The sequence below is a fragment of the Puntigrus tetrazona genome, chromosome 3 (assembly GCF_018831695.1).
Source record: "Puntigrus tetrazona isolate hp1 chromosome 3, ASM1883169v1, whole genome shotgun sequence".
Lineage (NCBI taxonomy): Eukaryota > Metazoa > Chordata > Actinopteri > Cypriniformes > Cyprinidae > Puntigrus > Puntigrus tetrazona.
In genome coordinates, this window is record NC_056701.1 from 28,026,932 (window position 1) to 28,050,169 (window position 23,238).

The 23,238-nt window shown below is 39.3% G+C and overlaps 2 protein-coding genes, 1 long non-coding RNA gene and 1 pseudogene across 3 annotated transcripts in view; 3 read left to right on the forward strand and 1 right to left on the reverse strand.

Annotated features, from left to right (window-relative positions):
* LOC122334574 (NACHT, LRR and PYD domains-containing protein 3-like) overlaps nt 1-23,238 on the forward strand; it is a 498,320-nt gene that overhangs the window by 452,674 nt on the left and 22,408 nt on the right. The gene's annotated exons all lie outside the window — the stretch shown is intronic.
* Nucleotides 227-7,397, reverse strand: LOC122335617 (annotated as a pseudogene).
* On the forward strand, nt 7,469-9,227 carry LOC122335654. Its single transcript, XR_006248990.1, has 2 exons — nt 7,469-7,612; nt 8,701-9,227. It is a non-coding gene; the product is annotated as an uncharacterized LOC122335654 (long non-coding RNA).
* Nucleotides 9,489-23,238, forward strand: part of LOC122334736 (NACHT, LRR and PYD domains-containing protein 3-like) — a 31,680-nt gene continuing 17,930 nt past the window's right edge. The window contains 5 exon segments of the mRNA XM_043232688.1: nt 9,489-9,621; nt 13,734-14,195; nt 17,256-18,602; nt 18,604-19,161; nt 20,255-20,428. Coding sequence (XP_043088623.1) covers nt 13,969-14,195; nt 17,256-18,602; nt 18,604-19,161; nt 20,255-20,428 — 2,306 coding nt within the window. The 5' untranslated portion in view covers nt 9,489-9,621; nt 13,734-13,968.

Below are 23,238 nucleotides of genomic sequence, written 5' to 3' on the forward strand. Positions count from 1 at the left end.
TTAAAAGTTATAAAAAATTATGTTCTTTGCATCATTTCATATCTGCACACTGGCAAATCTTCATTAACTTTAGATTTTGACTATATAATTTGGCAATGGAGATTCGCTTGAATTGTTTTGCAGAGGACAATGGGTTTATCTGGGAAACGAAGGTGACTGCAGTGTTTGTTTGGCTGGGAATGGGGAACTGCATTGGCACACCTCTCAACTGTGTAAGAGTGAGATATTTCCCTAAACTCTACACCTCCTCATCTGTGGCTAGTCGTCTACTGTGATGTTGCGGAACAGGTAAGCCATGGACTCTGGCAGAATGCGCCGGATAGCCTCTGCCAGGATCATGCTGACATCCACCGCCTTAATCTTAGGCACTGCAGCTTTTGCACCTCATGAGGACAGTGTTGGTCACCACCACCTGAAAGTCCAGAAAGATATCGGTCAAGCACGGTACATCATTCAATACACTAATTCACATCAATATGTTAAAAACAGTCCATCTGCCATGCAATGTTATGAAGCGACAAGAATAAAAATAACTTCATTCAATAATTTATCTTCAATGTGGCTCTCCATTTTGAGAGTGTTCACTGAACACAAAACTGAGTAGCTGATAACCTCCAAAATGGCACTACGGTGATGCAGAGAGACACAGAAGAGATCATCTAATTATTGAATAAAGTGTACAAAAATGATCTTCATAATGTCACAGTTGAACCACTCCTGGCAGATGGGAGTATTTTTGACAGGGTTCATTACTTGGCAGTCAAAATAAAATATCTTAAACTGTGTTCCAAAAGACAAAGGTTTTACACGTTTGGAACAACATGCGGGTAAGGGTTTCAAGAACATTTTAAGATACTAGTCTTCTTTTCTTTGTGACATGCAATGCATGTAAAATGCTCCTTTCAATAAAAATAATTTTATTGTAGAATTAGCCATTCGCTTCTCAGTGGACATGCTGAAAGACTCACTTTGCTCTATTATGGATTCCTCGATGAGGCGCGGGCGTCTGCAGATAAGAGTCCATGGGTGGCCATGATGTAAATCTTATAAGCTCCTCTCTCCTTCAAAATCTCAGCTGCTGCCACAAAGTCCTCCACATCATCAATAATGTCATCCTAAAGGGCCGAAACAACATGTGCTGCTCATACAGTCAATCAAAAATTAGCGTCACACTAATACAGATTCCAAAAACGTATTTCTTACGACAATGATGGCGATGCGGCCTCCAACATCTCCGACAACAGTGATGGGCGGCTTCTCCTTGGCCATCATTACTATGAAGACAAACATGCACTCGCTTTTTCAAATCATTTCACGAAATTGGTCGCAGACCAAGAGGCCAATCAATCACATTCCATCATTAGAGTAGATTGGGTAAGATGGGTTCAAGTTTGTGCAAGTTTGGGCAATGGCCCAACCAACCCATAGTGTAATTTAATCACTTAGAAAGTCCTGCATGGACCCAATTGCAAATAACGCTTAGCTTATTTGTTGGAGAACGCTTCCCATTTTACTCCCACCTACAATTCAATCCAAATAGGAATGGAAAACTCATGCCATGCAGAAATCAAAATGATCATCTCTTGGTCCCCAATATACCCAATCATAGAGGCCAACACCTAGAGGTTTTACACTAAGAGTCAAGAGTGCAGGAAACTACACATCAATCAATCTGTCCTTGAGTCAACATGACAGACTCCAGGACATCATTGTAATTCAGGAGTGGTCAAGAAGGGCTAATGTCATTCAACCAGAGGAAGGTCACAGGAACAGCCAAAACACACACTCCCAAGTAATCACGAGAGAGGAAGGGTGGGTCGATTTAAGAATACGAGGGGTTAAAGAAGTAATGCATGCCTTCAACACATGCCTTTCGGGCCAAAAGCACGACCCACAATGCTTTTTCTGTATTTATATCTTCAGTCTGACAGGTCAATGAGGCTTATAGGCCATCTACACTAATCGTATTCAATAGAGCACTGCTTTAAGGTTTTTTAGTAAAATAGCATATTTGATAGGCATCGTTCACAAGTTTTTGACATTTCGTGTTTATATTTAAAAAGATATATTTTATTATATTTTAGTAAATGTTTTACAAGTGACAGATTTATTTGGAGAGCTTTCATAAGATGACAGTCTTGTGTCATCAGTCAGTCAGCGTGATAAAAATGATGCAATTTCCCTGCAGTGATTAGTCACATGGCAGAGATTATCTTTAAGCAAATGAGAAATGACAAATCCAGCGACTACCAATACAGACGGCGATCTGCTGTCTGATAAAGCAGAATACTGCAGCAAACAAAAGCAATTCTGTTTCAGAGACAGAGATCGTTGACCAAAAGTGTGACATTTTAGACACTTTTCTGATGACACATTGCTCTCAGTGTAGTGCACACAATGTGGACAAACTACAAAGTAAAACCTCAGCAGAGATTATCAAAAATCATGTTTGGCTGTCTACAAGCTTGTGAAGAAAAAGCATACTTTTTTTTTTTTTTTTTTTTTTTTAATTAATCTTGTATCTAGACCTCCACGAACATTCTGTCGAGCACCTTCCTCTATATATTTATTTAGGTCATGTGTTTCAAGACGCATGCAGGGGCCCTCTGTTCCAAGCAGCTAAAGGACTACCATTTAAAACCTCTAGTCTAGGGATTTTTCAGAAGCAGGCATGGAGTGTTGATTGGCAAGATGAGCCTGGATCACAAATAAAGGCATTTCTCTCAGACAGACATTCAATGGTTCCGCTTTCTGAACGATGGCAATTACATGGATTTTGAAAATAAGCACTTCATTCGAGGCTTCTTAGTTCTGTTCGAACGAAGCACTCTGAAGCTTAGACATCCATTATTGGGGAAAAGAAATGATTAGGCTGGGCGGTATATCGGTAGATATTTTTGCGCTGTGCTTTTATCTGGTTTCTAGTGAGTCGTAGTATAGCAACTCTTTTATTTGTTTATTTTTTCCATGCACGATTGCACAAAAACGCCATTAAGACACGGTTAAAACACCGCCTTGATATTGAAAATGTTACATAGTGATATACCTGTATTGTGATATTCTGACATACCGACCACCCCTACTCTTCACAATAGCTTATAATTATATAATTGAAATAATATAATCATTTTGACTGCTTTAGACGCGTAAATTGTACCGAACAAACATCCCTAAGTGGGTTTGCTGGTGCTAAGTAAAGTGCTTCAGAGTGCTGGATCGCAGACACTGAGAGACTCTCGCCACTGCACGCATGCAATAGGAACCATTTGAGCGTGTTCACTGCTGTGATCGGTAGCAAATAGAGTTAACCGTCATACTTGGGAGCTCTATGCCTGGGAACGGAGCTTGTTGTTTGCCTATTACCAATAAATAAACATCACGTTAAACAAAAATCCACACACAAATGATAGAACATACAGACATGAAACCGACTTCGACAATCCTTCTCAAAACCCCGACGGAAATAGATTTTCGGAGCTTTACTTTTAAGCGTGTCTCAGCTCCGCGAATTTAATGCTTTGAAATTGAGCGGGATTGTCAAAGTCCACACAGAAACCATAAATGTACGCCGAGCTGCTTGGAGCGAAAGCTCCTCTCAGGCGGCGCGTGTGAGTGGACAAGACCTGCTAAATATAACGGTGTTTGTGATCTCGTTTTTTCTCTATATAGAGGCAACCGTGTGCTCAAGGTAAAACGTAAGCGAGAACCTTAAAATCTAGAACAAATAGCACATACAATAACTGTGTCTCAAAACCTAGACGACTGACTCGTCCGTTTCAGTCATTGGTCGGGCGCCTGAACACACCGAACCGAACTGTTCAATTCTTCAACGTGTTTTGAGCGGTTCTATATTTGTTGTTGTATACACATGCTTCAGATCTATTTTTAAAGTCCCTCTATTGTGGATTTCTGAAAATGATTTCTGAAAACATCCCGCAAAGTCTGTTTAAAGTTATCGTCTCTCAAAGGAAAGAGTCGACTCGAATCACAATAGCAGGTTTTGAGACAAAGTCTTCGTAAACATCTAGAGACGGTGATAAATGAACGGGGAGGTTACAAATAAACCCTCTTGACCTTATCTTGAACTCCTTAATCGGCTATTTTGCAAGCTGAATGCTGCAATCGAAACAGGCTCATTGTCTGAACTCAGCTAAAACGCATAAAACACGCTTGTTTTTCACCCCAAAATCTAAAGGAAAAGAAAAAAACATTTTGTAAATTTACTTTGGATAAGCGGAAGAATGTGGTATTATTTCACGACAGTTCAGTCGCTTTTGTACTTGAAGTGACGAGAAAAGGATTTAAAGTTTGTTTCTTTGTGCTAATGCTACGTTCTCTTCGATTTTTGGGGTGAAGCTGGTTTAACCTCTTATTAACATGAACGCCTAGTCACTGGGTTGGATTCGGAGTGTGGTGGCTCTTACATGGCAACTCCAAGCCGGGGTGACCGATGGTGTTACGGACGCATGGAGGAGAATGCCGGCCATCTGCCATGTCGGACTCTGAACACTGCGCTTCTCCGCGCATGACGGCCAGACCAAGACGGTAAGGCGCTCCGCATACGACTGAGCCCTGAAGAGAGACGAGACACGCAGAGATGTGATCCTCTTGACTATACCTTTAGAAGCGTGAAAAGCCCATAATTTAAACTGGTTTAAATCTATAGAGTCAGAAAATGATACAACTGCTTTTATCTATGAGAAATAACAGTTGCAGGAGCCATTACCTTTTAGCAGCAGATGGGGACTTGGCTACAATGATAGCATTTCTATAATCAGGAATCTATTCAGAATAGAAAAGGGAAGAACAAAATGTTATTTATATATAAAAAGTGAAGTTAATGTCTGTAAATGCTACCTACCTCCTCCTGGATGTACTGCAGCAGGAACGGAGAAGCCCGAAGGTTGTCCACGGGAAAAGTAAAGAAGCCCTGGATCTCTTTCTGGTGCAGATCCATGGTGATTATATGAGTCAGACCTAGGTAACATTGCAAAGTGTCCAAAGATATGCAAAGGTGTAAAACATAACCAAATCAATCATTTAGAGACGTATGTTAACTGCTAAGAATTAGTCAAAAGTAGACAAACTCTTTCCTTTCAGTCAAACTAACATTTTTCATTTGGCGCAGAGAGTCAAGAAAATGCAGTCAACCGTATCAATCGGGGTATGAATATTTTTGACCGTTACTGTGAAAACAGAAGAAAGAAGATCAGCGGTCGAAGTCGTTACCTGCTTTGGCTAACATGGAGGCGAGCAGTTTGCACACTATGGATCCCCTTCCTCATCTTACACTGTTTACTGTAGGGGAAGCACGGGATGACGCCGATGATGTTCTTGGCACAGGAGGTCTTCAGCGCATAGGCCATAATCAGCAGCTCCATAATAGCGGTGTTGACGCTCTGACGGACGCAGACAAATGGATGTTAGCTAATTGTTGTAAAGAGCCTGCCAAGAACTGCAATTTGAGACACGCGATTAAGAAAAGACGCCCGTGGACTTCTCGCTTGTACCTTTTGTGTTTCACGGAAAAAGGGAGGGAATGTTAAAAATGTATCTTAATTCGCAATGATGCGAGTATATGGTGAATATATGATGATATAGAAGAAAAGGATCACAGTCACACAGCTGTTAAGTTAGATTCACATTAAAGCTAGATTTAATACTTACCTGGGAATGGTTTGGATGATGAAGATCGTTTGGCCTCTCACAGACTCTTTAATCTCAACTCTCGTTTCTGTGGGAAAAAAAAGGAAAGGCGTTGCAATAACAGTGGTAAATTAATTCTTTAGTTGATACTTAGCTGTCTGATGAACCTCATGAACAAAAATGAAAACCTTGACCTCATGCCTTTATAAGTATGTATAGAGAACATTATTCCGCATGACCATACTCCACATCCTTAATGTGACCCAATACCTAAACCTATCCTTACTGACTATTAGCTAGGAGTGTATTGATGCTAAAGTGTGAGATATCTTTCATTAAAACCTGAAAGAGTAAGAAAAGCAGCATTGAGTGGTGAGGTTTGTATCAAACTGCATAGACAGACAGCTTGTAGTCATGGGTCCGTATTAAAAGGTGTTTATTGTTTGAACAGGTTTTGAGCATTCGGTATCATTCGAGAATCTGGCTGCATGCTCTTAGATGGGTCTTTGGAGAGGGTCACATGTTTGAAGAGAGGCAAGAAAGACTGTAAAGGCTGAGTAGAAGCTCTTATAAGGAGACGGTTTGAGCACACGGTTGCTCATTTAGAAAGGCTAAATTCATTAACATTAAAACAAGGTTGACTAGACGTTCATGCGTGTACGGACATGTTGGGAATTAGGTGGAGATGTTTTGGAAGACGTTCCCCGGTGCACACAAAGGTCACGGGACCCATTAGGCTTCGTGTGATTTAATTCACCATTCTCCTCGTGAATCGAGCCGGCTCTAAGAGAGATACCGATTAAGCCTTACGAACGAAGGGGTCGGGGTGCCAAGGGTCACTCTGTCAAGTATGTGTGCAAATAAAGCAGGATTGATCACCTCGGTTCGACTCCTGGTAAACAACAGACTTCCCCAGCTCTACTCCAAGACGCCTGCGCAAACAAACACAAGAAAGTCAGAACAGGTATGTCACATCACGAAAGGCCCTTTGAGACGGAGCTGCATGGCGACCCGGTTATTTCAGCCGCGGTCAGCGACGAGCAGTCGGTCACGTGCGCAGCTTACGCGATGAATAGCCCACTGTTCACCAGTTTTGCTGCTTTCTTTATGAGGAGAAAACTACAGTAAACGCGTTTAACGCCAGGCGTCCGCGTACCTGTGGAGATACTCTATAGATAAGTTATTTCAGTTATCGGCCCAAATCCGCATAGTAAACACCACTGCAGCTGGCGAGCTTTTTTTATCATTCGATATCTAAACATTAAAAAAACAGGCCAGGCTGTCGTGTTTCCAGCAGGCCAAAATCCTTATAACGTCTCTGCGCGTTAACCGACACCAAGTGCAGCACCTCAAATCAAGACCCCCGTTAAATATTGAGCAGTTGGTCATAGGATACTTACTCGGTAATCTTCTTAGAGAGTTCGTGCACGCGGGCGTAGAGTTGGCGGAGAAAACGCGATAACCACTTTTAGCCACGTTCATGTTTAACCGACTTAAGGTTACCGCTGAGACGAACGAGACGCGTGCTGGTCTAACGCTACACGGTCGCGCGGTTTTGTCGCCGTCGTACACGGGAACGCGAATGATGTAACAGCCGTTGAAGAAGTCCGGCGGCTGCTGTGGAGTTTACTGCTGTTTCCAAACAACGACGAGTTCTTCTGCGCGAGCTCCGCCGCCGAGGACTCGCCGCAGCCGCCTGCTGGACGGAGGTCACCGCTCCACACAGGAAACTCTCACGTCGTGTGAAAGAAGCGTGTTGGGTGAAAACACTTGCTGGGTCGAGCTCACCGAGCGTGTGCTGGACTTTTATTCGATAAAAAAATCTTTACTTCTTGTAAACCTGTGTGGAACACTCAACGCCGGAGACACTGAGGCGAACAGAAGAGTTGGACTCTATAATAATTAACGGCTCATTGCAGTGAAACGCTTAATGAGATGTCGCTGAGGTTTCTTCTCCAGAGCTGAGGTGAGTTTCTTTCCACGTACAGAGGACGCACCTGCTGTTAATCTTATTGAAGAAACATTTTTGGTTCCAGAAAGAATCGTTCAGTCAATGGTCTTTAAAAAAAATCAGTTTCTTACCTTTTTACAATCCGAAGAACCTTTTTTGGCCACAAAGAAGCTTTTGTGAAACATGTTAATGGTTCTTTATGGAACCATTTAGACAAAATAAAAAGTTCTTCTACGCATTATCACCTATATACATATACAGATCATTTATTTAGAATACATGAGAATGCCAAGAGTGTGCAAAGCAGTAATCAAAGCAAAAGGTGGCTACTTTGAAGAACCTAGAATATGACATATATTTTCAGTTGTTTCACACTTTTTTGTTATGTATACGATTCCACATGTGTTAATTCATAGTTTTGATGCCTTCAGTGTGAATCTACAGATTTCATAGTCATGAAAATAAAGAAAACTGTTTGAATGAGAAGGTGTGTCCAAACTTTTGGTCTGTTCTGTATATATATATATATATATATATATATATATATATATATATATATATATATATATATATATATATATATATATACACACACACTGTTTTAGTTTTTAGATATGTTTATGCTCACTGAGTCTACATTTATTTAAACAGTAAGAAGACTAATGTAAAATATTACACTGAAAACTGCCTCTTTATACTGTAAAACGTTTAAAAATCTGATTTATTTCTTTGACACCAAGCTGAATTTTCTTTATCATTACACCAGTCTTCAGTCTAACGTGATCCATCAGAAACCATTCTAATACGGATAGCTTTCTTCTCTTTTTTTTTTGATTCTTTAATGAACAGGAAATTGGGAAGAATAGCAAATGTAACTTGTTTGCAAAAGCCTTGAGCGTAACTTTTGATCACTTTAACGCACTCACGCTTAACGTAAACATATTCATTTAATCTGAGGGGGAAAAATTGAACAGTAGAGTAAACCATGAATACAGAAACATGGAAAATACAGATTTATAAAAGGTTAAAGAGAATCCACTCTGACAATGTGATTCACGTTCTGATTAAACTTCCTGTTCTGTTTCTGCATGCTTTTGTTTCAGTGGTCTCCACCTCTACGTACTCCTCCACCTTGAAAACCTATAAACCTCACTGCGCTGGGTCTCAGTTAGATTTTTATTGGAGATTTCTTGAAGACTTCTTGCCAATGACTACAGCAAACACTCCTGCTTTACTAAGAATCTCCTGGTGTCTTCTAAAAAGAAGCTAAAAAACTTTCCAATGTTGGTTAATTGTTGTCTTTTTTTTTTAAAGGGTCGTTGGGAGCGAGGACAGAGGAGCGAGAAGCTGAGCTGTTTTCTATGTGAAATGTATTTTAGACTATGCATATAGAAACATTATGCCGAATAATTTTAGTCGAGAGCTTCACTTTTCTTATGTTTTGTAAAGTTGAAAACAAGCAAGCCGTAATGTTCATGTGATCAAACCTTGCTTACAGCAGGCAGAATACAAGTTATGATGTGTTTTACAAGAAATTAAGTTTTTAGATACTTGTGCTTCATAAAGTAAATGTACATGTTATAATAACCATGTTTAAATTATTCCAAATAAACTTTGCTTATAAGCGTGAGCTACTGGTTTACATATGGGCCCTACATGGATGTGTATCTCCCATAATAATAATAGAATAATAGCAATGATACTACTACTACTACTACTACTAATAATAATAATTTGAATCAGAAAATGATCATGCCCACAATACCAGTCTAATTATTTTTTTTTTTTTCATTTTCTCTTGCTTTTCTTTCAATGAGGATAATAATTTTCTATTTAAGGGGTGCAAAAATTACATTTCTATATCTAGGAGACAATATTCGCTGAAGCCTATTGGTTGTTTTGCTCATGAGCAGTACGCGACACGTGACGTCATATCCCTGGGCGTCCTTAAAGTGAAACAAAATGATCGTCTCAGACACTCTTGCGGAGGACCGTTACTCTAACAAATGTCTTCACATGTCACGGTAAGTGTGTTAAAACTACAATATAGCGTGTTACTGTGATTACGTTTTGTGTTTAAACTGATGTTCTGTCGAACTCGAGCGTAGTTCTCTTCTCGCTAGAGAGACGCTCGGGGGAAAGTATTGAAGGCCGAGGAGAAGCTCAGGTCGTCCAAGTCGCAAAACAGCCGCGGAAAGATCACTTAAAAATGACCGAGAGGTATCAATAATGTACTCTGATAAATGTAAGTACTTGAAGAAATATGTAAGTGGCACGTAAGCATGGAAGGAGTGGGAGTTGTTGTCCTGGTTTTTCCCGGGAGTAGGCCCACCTCAACTACACAGTAATTACGATCATTATAGTAATCCTATCGCATTTATGACAAATAACTTCATAAAACCCATGGTGACCCCGCTAATAAAAACAAATCATCACATACATTCGATGATTTACAATACAAATACCAAACATTACAAACTTTTAACCATTAAAACCATCACGGTTTCATGCTGTGTGTTTTGGTGGATATTACATTAGGATTTAGAGCTTAAAAGTTAAACAATTACCAGCAGAGACCATGACATTTTCCATTAAAACCGATACTGTTTGCATTCGGATGAATACATCATGTGATGTTTTTTATTTATTTTTTTCTATTATTTTGTGAACGGAGGATTGAAATAAATGTGTTATGGTATATAATGGTCTGGTGTAAAACTGTGGAAGCATACAGGTAACAAAATTAATATTGACATTATGATATGCAAAATGATAATTCAATGTATGAAGTTGCAATGTATTTTTTGTATTTTCATTTTCTCATATATATGTATGGGTGTGTGCATGTGTGTGTGTGTGTATAGATAGACAACTAAGAACACATTAAGAGAAAAAAATATGAGGCCTGTCTGATGGGCAGAGGCAAATCGTTCCATATTTTAGGAGCAGCTTTTGCTAAGCTTGAGCTTTGTTTTTGGCTAATGTACGGCCAGCCAGTATATTTCAGTATATATTCCAGTTATAAGACGTGCTGCAGCATTTTGCACCATCTGCAAATGACCTACAGAAGACCCATTTATCCCTACATACAATACATTGCAGTAATCTAGCTGAGTGGTCAGTTACTGTCTCAAAGTGTTTTTTTTTTTATTTTTAATATTATATATAGATACGTACGACTTTATTTTGGCCAACTGCCTTGATTCGGAAAAAGCTTGATTTAACTACTGCCCTGATCTGACTATTGAGCTTAAGATCTGAATCAGTTTTCAGCCCTTACTTTGTGATGGTTGACTTGATGTACTGAGCCAAGGAACCCAAATCAATCAGAGAGGTCACAGTGGTCCCACCAAAAACCATCACTTCTGTCTTAATTTCATTAAAACTTAAAAAAAAAAAATCAAAAGCCATCTATGCTTTTGTATCATCTAGACCAGGGGTGTCAAACTCAATTCCTGGAGGGCCGGAGCCCTGCAGAGTTTAGATGCAACCCTAGTTAAACACACTTGATCCAGCTAATCAAGTACTTCAGACATGCATAGTATATGTGATTTAGCAGGGTTGAATCTAAACTCTGCAGGGCTCCGGCCCTCCAGGAAATGAGTTTGACACCACTGATCTAGACAAATCAAGTAGTGGTGTAATTTTATCTAAGTGGCACATAAATCTGCCTATCATCTACATAACAATGGATGACAAGCTATGATTCCTGATTGTTGAACCGAGAGGTAGCAGATAAAGTGAGAAAAGGAGAGAGCCAAAAACTAAAGAGAGGAGATGAAGAGGATACCGAACCATCACGGCTAACACAGAAAGTCCTGCCTTTAAATAGGACTTGAACCATTGCTTGATGCTCACCCACTGCTCTAGACAAGAAAGTAAGATTTCATGGTCCACAGTGTCAAACGCAGCAGTTAAACCAAGAAGCACTAGAATGACAATCACCTGAGACAGTGGCTAAAAGGATATCATTAAAAAAAATTTCAAGTGCAGATTATATGCTGTGTAATGTTTTAAGATCCAAGATCAACACGGAAATCAACAGTAGAATATAAAACGCACAGAATACCCAGCCAGGGCAAGGATAAGACTTTGCACTGAAGCTGAGTTTGAGGTGAGCCAGTTCATGTAGAGGGTATAATGAGTTATACCTGGGCAGGTAATCAGTCCCAGGTATGGGGCATTATGGAAAATTCAGTTCGAGATGGTTAGTACTCAGGAGAGGGTTCTCTCCGTGGTAGACAGAGAGAGCCTTTGCATTCCTTAAAGTCGAGGGACAGCATCGTAATTTTATTAGTAGCAAGTTTGGTTTAAACTTTTATTTTGGCTGGTTGCCTCCAATAGCTTTACAGTTCTGTGTGATGCTAGTTTTAATGAAATGGTAAAAGGCTCATGAAGTGCAGAGCATTTCTGGAGGTCTTGGTTCAATCCTGTTTCATTTTTCTGCCACCACAGCAGAGAGGCATATCGCTTTTTTCAATGAAGTGCTCTGACAAATAGCACTCAAACATACTGCTGTTCTTTCTTCAATGCAGCATCTAGTCAACAAATGAATGACTTTATATTGACATGAAAACATGCTCTGGAGTAGTGTACTGTATGCGTACCTCTTCACTGTCTATGTTTTAAACTGAAATGTCAGCGCTGTATGTGCACTGTGCTCTCTCCAGGCAAAACCTATACATTGGTCGACCTCTATACATTTCAGAAAAGCAAGCATTATAATATTGACTGTTACTCCTTGTTAGACGCAGAGTCCTTTTTTCAGAGTCATAAACTGAGTGTAAAGACTGAGATTGAAGAGCCGAACAAAATTGTCTTTGTCTTGTATTTTTTTTCTCTACAGAGAAGTGATCTGGTTTACACACAGGTTGGGTCTGTGAGCAAAGAGACAAGGGTGAGGCTCACCGACCAGAGTTTTTATAGTCAAAAGTATACATTTCAAGGTGACAAAAATCCCCATCTGACCAATGAAAATAGTTTAGTTATCTTACGTAAGGATGTCCTGTTATTCTCGGACCAACTCAGAGATGTTGTTTTCTTTTCTGCAGTCACGTATAAAAAATCCATCACTTTTACTCTATATCATAATCATTGTATTCTATATTTCAGACTAGACTGATGATTTGTCTTAAATTGAAGTAGTTTAGAATGTGTGTGTGATATATATATATATATATATATATATATATATATATATATATATATATATATATATATATTGTGACGAGTTGGCTGCCCCTCCTCGTTATTGTCATCTTCACCCCGTCCTTTATTCGCCGCCCTTCACCAGGCTCCCGACGGGAGTGGGTGTGTTCGAGAGGAGGGGCGTGGTATTGTTCAGGTCTGGCGGCGTGTGACGAGGCACACCGGGAGTGAATTTACGTTACCGTCGCCGTTAAGTACCGGACGCGCCTCTCCTCGGGAGACCGGTCTCTTCCCCCGTGCATGCACGCTGGTGTCCTCGTGGGTCCAGGAAGGGTGCGCGATGGACCTCACCCCGCCGTCCGAGAAGTGCGTCGTGGGACCCCCGAAGTCCAGGCTGTGACCACACAGCTCATCCCACTCTGCCGCCCGGAGCAAAGAAGCGACGGAGATGCCGCGGAGGAAGCCGCCGCCCCTCGTGCCCCGGACCAGAAAAAGGGGAGCGCGTGCGACCGCCCCTTACCTGGACCCTTCCCTCCTGGAACACGGCCTCAACCTGCACTTTCCCCGGAGCACGACGAGGACACCAGTTCCCCCTTTTATTTGGACACTTTATTTTGTATTTATTTTATTTTGTTTAATAAAAAGCCTCTCCGAGGCCTGACGCCACGCCCACTGTGTCTGTCGTTGGCTCCTCCCGTCACAATATAAATATATATATATATTCAATTAAAATTAAGTGAAGTTAATTAATTCAGTGCTGTCTATATAAGTGGTTAGTAAATCTCAAGAAATTTCCATTACAAATGTTACTGCTTTGTGTTTTGTGCTTTGTGTATAACAGCTGTTTTATACTGCTCTAAAATGACTGTAAACCATGACTACAGAGCGTCCAGGCATTTAGTCTGTGCCTTCTCACTTCTAGGCAGCAACTTACACAAAAATTGTAAAAAGTTTTAAAATTGTGTATTTTTTCTGTTTCCACATGCAGACAAGAGAGTGGAGGGACAGGAGCAGAATAAAATGAGTGCTTATAAACTGAGTGTGTGTGAGGAGAGAGAGGAGGAGGATCCTGTTTACACACCAAGAACAGCATCTTCAGGATTCAGCTGTGTGTCTATGAAGAGTAACTGCTCCATGCGTGAGCCTCCTTATCTCAGTGAGGTTGACACTCAGAGACTGGCATCTTCAGGATTCAGCTGTGTGTCTATGAAGAGTAACAACCCATGTGTGAGCCTCCTTATCTAAGTGAGGTTGACACTCAGAGACTGGCATCTTCAAGATTCATCTGTGTGTCTCTGAAGAGTAACAGCTCCATGCGTGAGCCTCCCTATCTCAGTGAGGTTAACACTCAGAGACCGGCATCTTCAGGATTCAGCTTTGTGTCTGTGAAGAGTAACAACTCCATGTGTGAGCCTCCTTATCTCACTGATGGACCTGCTGTGAATTTTGTGTGAGTATCACACAATAACTTGGATGCAGATAGTGTTTTATTTTTTTTTATTTAATCTAGAAACAATGGTGAGGAAAGAAAAGTGTTGCATTTATGGGGAAAACACAACTGGCTGGTGGAAAAACCACCAGTACCTCATCCAGGAACAGTGAGTAAAACCCAACAGCAGTGTAGGCAAGCAAATTTCCACCAGAATTTTTATGCTGCCTAAAAAAGATTTAAGCTTAAGATTTGAATCAGTTTTCACGCCTTACTTTGTGATGGTTGACTTGATGAACTGAGCCAAGAAACCCAAATCAGTCAGGGGGGCCACAGTGGTTCCACCAAAAACCATGACTTCTGTCTTAATTTCATTAAAACTTAAAAAAAATCAAAAGCCATCCATGCTTTTGTATCATCTAGACAAATCAAGTAGTTTAATTGCATGTAAACAGGAGTGAAGAGCTTTTATCTTGACATGTAAACATAATGTGATTAAGTCCTTACTCTAAATATTGGAAATAGTCAAATTATTTGTGTACATGCAAATAGGGGTAGACTGATTATCGGCCTTTCCGGTTATTGAAGCCAATATTAAGCATTTGTTTTATTTATCGATTATCTGTCTTTTTCAAAACCAATAAAAAAAAACCCAACATTTTGAAATGCGCTATTTTGCCTCTTATGCAGCCTGTCGGAACTCACCATTCTGTGGTCTGGAGCAATCTCATCCTGTCGAGCATCTGATTTGTTGGGAATCACGAGTCCAACCAATCAACGCCAAAACAATATGATCTATTTATGGTTTCCGCATAAATAGATAATTCAGTTGCATAAATGGAATTTATAGTATATTCGTCAATATTTGAATTAATCAAATATAAGTCAGTACACTTGAAACAACTCACGCAATGGACTAATATCTGTTAATATTTTGCTGCAAAAAGACTAATATAATATAAATCCAACATGTTCTGCTGCGTTTCTCTGTATGTGAATGGCACAGATGTGCCACACACATAACGAAGTACACAGTGTTTACATCATACGCCATCTCGTTAAAAGAGAACATAAATACATCAACAACATCCCCACAACTGCTCTGAGAGTCACTTCATGAGCACTTGGCCGTTTAATTCGAGCAAAACTGCCGTAATATATACGTAGACCTACACATGCAGGTTCTCATGGCAATCCATCAAAATAAAAAGTTAGGTTTAGCTTCTGTTACTACAACAATTTAAAACTTTTGTCTAAAATAATATTACACAATACACTACTACTTATATATTTGACTTTTAATAGTAAAAAAAAATATTTAGCTCTCATTTGATTAATAGATAAAATAATGTTTTATAGCTTCATCTTCACTGCATTTTAAAGTAACTAAAATGAAGTGTGACTAAAATGAAGCGATAACGTTAGTTCTGGAATACGATACCTGTCACGGCATTCCTATATCAGCTTTCCCGTATTAATAAGCAGCTTTTTCCACTTGCTCGGGAGCAAATTAGACGGCGAATTCCATCTCTGTTGTAAATTCAGTCCTTAATTTTTTTTTACAGAGACTCGTATCCACAGAGTTCCCACCAGATTCAAGTACATGAACTTAAACGCAAACTGACAGCCTTAATTGTTATATGTTGATAGATTTGGTGTGACCTAAGCAAGTGTTGCCTCTTACATCGATACATAACTGTCATAGACTGTTTGCCTTTAATGCCCACAATTTATCACTTAAATTGCGCTAGTGTGACGGCATCAACAACATCTTTTCAAGCAATCTGCAAGAAGCAAGATATTAAGGAGGGTTAAGCCTCCACCTAACATCAAATCAAATCAAAGTTTTTTTGGAAACCAGACTCAGTTGGGGTCAGTTCTCCTCTGACTGGACGCCCAGCACTTAACTTCCAGTTCAATTTAAACGCAGCTGTGTCAGATAGTGTAAATGACTTAGTGTGTGTGTGTGTGTGTGTGTGTGTGTGTGTGTGTGCATCAGGATCTGGTGATCTGTCCACAGGCGAATCTAGATGTTCTGGTCTCTGATGAACATAATCTCTGGATGCTGATCCACCATCTAGTCTGGATACAAACTGTGAAAACAGATTGAGAAAGAGACAGGACTGATATTAGCGTTGATGCCATTCTTTTTACGATGTCACAAGTACATCGTATTTTAGGAGTAGTGTTCCCAGTTCCAGCTGATCTAAGTAACGCAGCCTAATAATCCTTTAACAGATTTGAATAATAAAAAGTAAGCTAAATTAAAAAGATGTGTCTTTTAATCTAGATTTAAACTGGCAGAGTGTGTCTGCTTCTTAAACAGAGTTAGGGAGATTGTTCCAGAGTTTAGGTGCTAGATAGGAAAATGATCTGCCGCCCGCAGTTGATTTTGATATTCTAGGTATTATCAATTGGCCAGAGTTTTGAGAACGCAGCGGACGGGCAGGACTATGATGTGATAAGAGCTAAACCATTCAGGGCTTTATAGGTAATTAATAATGATTTTAAAATCTATCCGATGTTTGATAGGGAGCCAGTGCAATGTTGACAGAACCGGGCTAATATGATCATACTTCCTAGTTCTAGTAAGGACTATAGCGCAGGTTCACCTGTAGATGAGGTTCACCTGTAGACAATTACCAAACAAACAAAAAGAGCACATGCACAGGTTACTGAGCCAATCCTTAGGGGGAGCTGCAAGTCAACATAAATATATACACATCCTAGGGATGTAACGGTTCTTTTTTAAAAAAGAAAAAAAAAATGTGTTACCATCATGAAAGTCATGATATAACAAAAAACTGAGAAAAAAAGTAGGCTCTTTTGTAAAGGCTGCTTTACTAATTATCTTCTGTGCTTCTCTATGTCTATTCATTTTTGTCTACTTGCACATGTATTAATTTTGACAGATCTGGATCTTTAAGGGTCTGCTGGCTGCAATAGATTCTTTATATTGAAAATTAAAATAGAACACATCTTTCTAAATGTGGTTGTGGTATGATTTAAAATAAGATTATTTAAATATTTAAATATTTTTTCTCTCTGTCTTTGTCTCTGTACTTTTTAATTTCTTTTCAGATGTATGTCCTCTCAGACCTTCAAATCCTCCTACAGTCAGAACCACTTCAGTCATTCTGACACAGAAACAGATCTGCAGCTTAATTCTCATCAACCAGCACTTAATGACCTAAAGAGAGTCATAAAGCAGCACAAAACCAGCATGAAGAAAAAGTATGAAAGCTTATTTGAGGCAGTCAACCTCCAAGAGAATCAAACCCTCCTGAACAGGATTTACACACAGTTGTACATCATAGAGGGAGAGAGTGAAGGAGTGAATGAAGAACATGAGGTGCTGCAGATAAAGAAAAGTTATAGTACATATCAAGCCACTTCAATCAACTACAGTGACATCTTTAATCCTTCACCTGAACTAGCAGATGAGGAAATAAGAGAGAACAAAGACAAAATAAAGACTGTTCTTACTAAAGGCATCGCTGGAATTGGAAAAACTGTCTCTGTGCAGAAATTCATTCTGGACTGGGCTGAGGGAAAAGCCAATCAAGATGTAGATTTCATGTTTGTTCTTACATTTCGAGAGCTGAACTTGGTTAAAGATAATCAGTACAGTCTTCACAGACTTCTGCTTGATTTTCATCCTGAACTTCAAGATCTGGACCCAAAGATTTATGGGGAATGTAAAGTTGTGTTTATCTTTGATGGTCTGGATGAAAGCAGAATTTCAGAAATGTTTTTAGAAAGTCAAAAAGTTTCTGATGTGACTGAGATTTCATCAGTGGGTCTGTTGATGTCAAGCCTCATGAGAGGATATCTACTTCCCTCTGCTCTCATCTGGATCACCACCAGACCAGCAGCAGCCAACCAGATCCCCTCGGACTACATCAACCGTGTGACAGTAATTCAGGGATTCAATGACCCTCAGAAAGAGGAATATTTCAGGAAGAGAATCCGTGATGAGCATCAAGCCAGCAGAATCATCTCAAACATCAGAAGAGCAAGAAGCCTCCACATCATGTGTCACATCCCTGTCTTCTGCTGGATTTCAGCCAATGTGCTTCAAAACATCCTGAAACAAGATCTCAGTGCAGAAGTCCCTCAAACTCTGACTGAAATGTACATCTACTTCCTGCTCATTCAAACAAACATGAGGAACCAGAAGTATGAAAAGAGACATCCAAAGAAACTCCTGCAGTTCAGCAGAGAAGTGATTGTGAAACTTGCTGAACTGGCTTTCAATCAGATGATGAAGGGCAATGTGATGTTTTATGAGGAGGATCTGAGAGAGAGCGGCATAGACGTCACTGATGCTTCAGTGTATTCTGGGATCTGCACTGAGATCTTCAGAGAGGAGTCTGTGATTCACCAAAGGAAGGTTTACAGCTTTATACATCTGAGCTTTCAAGAGTTTTGCAGCACTGTATGTGTTTTACTGTTATTTACACAAAAACAGCGAGGTTCTGAAAATGTTCCTGACAGGAAAGTCCAAATGCCAGGGTGAAAATATTTCTCTGGATGTGTTTCTGAATGAAGCAGTGAATAAAGCTTTGGAGAGTAAAAATGGACACCTGGATCTTTTCCTTAGATTTCTTCATGGCATCTCACTGGAGTCTAATCAGAGACTCTTACAGGATGTACTGATACACACCGAGAACAACCCAGAGAGCATTAAAACAATAATTCACAACCTTAAACAAAGTCAAAATTATCAGGTTAGTCCTGACAGATGGATAAATCTGACACACTGTTTGATTGAGATGAAGGATAACTCAGTTGTTGAAGAAATGCAGGCATTTTTAAACTCTAAATCAAAAAGAGAAAATCTTACTCCTGTTCAATGCTCAACCTTGGCAAACATAATCCTGATGTCAGAGGAGGTGCTGGATGAGCTAGACTTCAATAACAACATCAGATCAAAAGAGGGCAGATGGAGACTGGTACCTGCTGTGAGGAACTGCAGAAAAGCTGTGTAAGTGTGAAAATATGAAGTTTAGCACACATTGTGACAGAAGTTTGATGTGCTATATAGATGTGTTTCTGTTCACAAGCATAAATGTTAAGTGATGTTTCTTATCTCAAGCAATAATTGCTATTATGTTTTTTATTTTTTTTATTTTTATTTTTAGTTCAGTTGCTTTGTAGAATGCTTTGTCAACATAACTAGTCAATGCAGTCCAAATTCATATCAGTCATTTAGGTGATTTTAGTCAATAGGATTGGCCTATGATAATAAAGTAACTATACTCCATATTATCAACTCCAGGCCTGGAGGGCCAATGTCCTGCTGATTTTAGCTTTAAGCCTGACCAGGCATTTTTAAACTCAAACAAAACAAAAAATTCTTTCCCTTATACAATGCTCAACTTTGGCAAACATAATCCTGATGTCAGAGGAGGTGCTGAGTTTGATCTTAAAAAATTCACCATTAAATCAAAAGATGGGAATCAGAGACTGTTACCTGCTCTCAGGAACTGCAGAAAAGCTCTGCAAGTCTGAAAAACAGAACACAATTATATTAAACATAACATTTAACAAAAATTATGTTGGAAGTGTTATGTTTTATTAAGGTTTTTTTTTCAGAAGCGTGAAAGCCTCTAAGTCTACCCCAGTTGCTGAGTTTAGCTCTAACCCTGACCAAATACCCTTAATTATTCCCAGTGTTTAAAAATTACACACGTACAAAGTACATTTATGTACTTTTAATCATGTAATGTACTTGTGTAGTTTTTCGTTTGTTTGGAACAGACCAGAGAGCGAAGGTTAAATCAGCATGATATTATATGGTAAAGCTTGTTAACTAAGGCAGTGCTTCTCAAACCTGTCCTCATTATCCAAGCACTGCACATTTTGGATGTCTTCCTCATCCAACGTGTCTGATTTAACTCATCAACTCATTTGTGGAGACTTCAAGACATGAATTGAATTGTGGTTCAACTGATTTGGAAGGCATCTAAAATGTACAATAACAGGGTCAACAGGACAGGTTTGAGAAGCACTGAAGTGTTTCAGTCTGGTGGGGACATCAGCACACATTCTTTTTAAACTATCCTTTCTGTTTTCAGTTTGGCAGGCTGTAATCTCACTGGTCAGCACTGTGAAATTGTGGCTTCTGCTCTACAATCACCAAACTCACCCCTGAGAGAGCTGTACCTGAGTAACAATCCTCTGCAGGATTCAGGAGTGAAGCTGCTCGCTGCTGGACTGAAGAGTCCAAACTGTCAACTCAACACATTGAGGTTTGTGTTTTTAATTTTGTGATTTTTAATAATTAAAGAGGAGAACTTTTTGGGACACTGTTCTGTATTTTAACGTAAATCACAGCAGTGTACATCTGTGAAGAACACAGACTGTTTAACAACTATACACAATACACAACTATTAGCCAATTACAGCAGTGGCCGTTTACTTCTGAGTCTATAACTCGCCATGCATTATCTCTAAGTTATGATGTTTTTTTATGTAAAACCTCAGAGAACAGTACAAAATACAAAAAGGCATTGGGTGACCTTTTAAAACTGAAATGAAATAAAAAAACTTGGTTAACGATATTGAACCGAGGCAATACAGTGATCTGTCACGACACATTAAAGAGCCACAAAACTCTTTTTATAGTTTGAGTTTATTTAAAAATAACACACTTTAAAAGCTGAAAGTCATGAGACCTTGTTTAATATCAAAAGTGTTGTCAGTTTTTCTTTGCTCTGCAATGTATTTTACGCTGTGTGGGACCACGTGTGTAGTGTGAGAGCAGCATTGATTATCTTTCATGGAAACAGTAACTAAGGAGGGTGGGTCTTTGTGAAAGGTCAATTAAGGAGAAAATTAACTTTAACTCAAATATACAGCTAAAATTAGATGACACAAGGTGTCAAAGTATCAGATGCCAAAAAATCTGCAAACAATTCATCATACCATATATTGGAGCAGGTTGGACTAAACTCATCCAGGTGTACATAATATTAATAAGCTGATAAAGTTGGCGGTGCATTATGCATTTCAAATGCCATTACTGAATACTGTAGGAAGTTGTCAGGTGTTATAAAATCTGCGATAGGCACTTGCCAATATCCTTTATATCTAACTTACTGACATATCGAGCTAAACCAAGATTGCACACAGTCCTCACTTTATGTCTACTGGAAACAGTCTGGTACTGTTACAGCATTTACCTTTATGATAGTCAGTGCAAAATTGGGCAGTGTCCTCCTTTTTGGAACAAGGAGACATGACATGTACTACAGATAGGATTGGCAAATCCATTAATCATGAATTACACCTGATCGTCTCCCGCTAAAGCACGCTGTACAGATTTGATCAAACTGACATTTAATGTTTTTCTGTGCAGAGGCCAATGAATTTCTCACATTAGAGCAAGTTTTATGCAAATGCTTGCGTAACTTACTGGCGTAATTTAACACATTGTTTTTGCAAATAAAATCAAGTGCTAGAATATTTGCTTTAAACATTTTTAGTGGGCCTCTGACAGTGTCATACACTAAACACTAAATCAGCGGGACTAAAGACTTTCCTACACGGCTTCCCTTACTGTGAACAACACCAGTGGAACTCCCTCATCCCAATCCTTACCTGTATCCAAACAGTGCTTTTGAAACATTGCCTTTAACATCTGATGAAAAACGTTAAAGAACACCTTGGCTTTTGATAGGATATGCGCAACGGGTGAGAAATATTCCAAGTTGCCGAAAACTTGTAAGAAGAGTTTTGAAAGGAAATGTGTGTCTTTGTCTAATAATCCTGGAAATAGTCTAGGAAAATCTAAAGTAGAGAAGAATTTCACAATATCTTTGACGACAACTGGTGCCGTGACAACTAGATTCACCTCTGGAAACTGTGTAGCAACACATTACTGTCAGCAAAAACTGGTTACCACATTTTGTTTTGACTTGAACTTGAATTGGGTGGAGTTTTCATTATTTTTTCATTTTCAGCTGGCCAAGTATCTTTAACAAATATAAGCGCCATGAAGGATGTGGACAAATCATCAGTGTCTATTTGTTGAGCTTGAGCCTGAGTGACATCACAAGCAGGAAAAGTTTCAGGATATATTTCTGACAAATCATCAGTGTGATCTGATAAAACGAGTTTGTTACACTTCCAACATGTAAAAACCTTCCCACCAGCCAAATCATTACCTAGGATAAACTTAACCCCTTTGGCAGGTAAACGATCACAAACACCTTCAAAAACTTATACACAACCCTGACTGCAAATGGTTTTGGTATAGCGGGACTTTAACAATGCAATCTCAACTATGAAGGACTGGGATGTGCCAGTGTCACAGAGCATTTTAACCCTTACCTGTGCTGTAGGTTTACCCAGAATGGAAACCCATTAAAAAAGTTAAGAAGCTACAGTAGAGCGCAGTTGTTTTCTTTTCAACCCAAGACAGTCTGCAATGAAATAGCCAGCATTATTACAATAATAACTTCTTGATCTTGATCTCTTTTACCTTATTCATGGTTAGACTGGTTATCAGGGGTGCAGGAATAATCAAATTCCTTTGTCAGCACAAACTCGACCACAAAGACAGAAGCTTGAGACAAGGATGTTACTTTTGCTCATTTAATACATGATATGCTCTCCAGTATACAGTTCTTAAATACTTCCAAAATAATTCATTCTTGCATTGTCTTCAAATAGTTACTTTAATAGACGTAGGCTGGAAAAAACAGGTTCAAAGGGGCGACAAACAGCTTTGGCTTCAGAACCCCTTAACCTCTTCAGTTCCTCTTTGCTCTTTCTTCCCAAACTCTGGGCAGGCATCTGAGACAAAGGAACCATCCTCTGTTACTTCCACCAATTTTGCAACACACTGTATTTTCTCTTTCTTATGCTGCTACTTTTGAAACAGGAATTTGGTAATGATCCACGATACTAATTTAATCATATTCATATCACATCATCAAGTGCACTAATAAAGACATCTAAAGTAAAGTCTGCCATACATGCATCATTCAATCAACCACTAGGACCATCAACTACCTCTTAACAACGTATATTCACCGTTGGAGTTGTGTACCAGTGT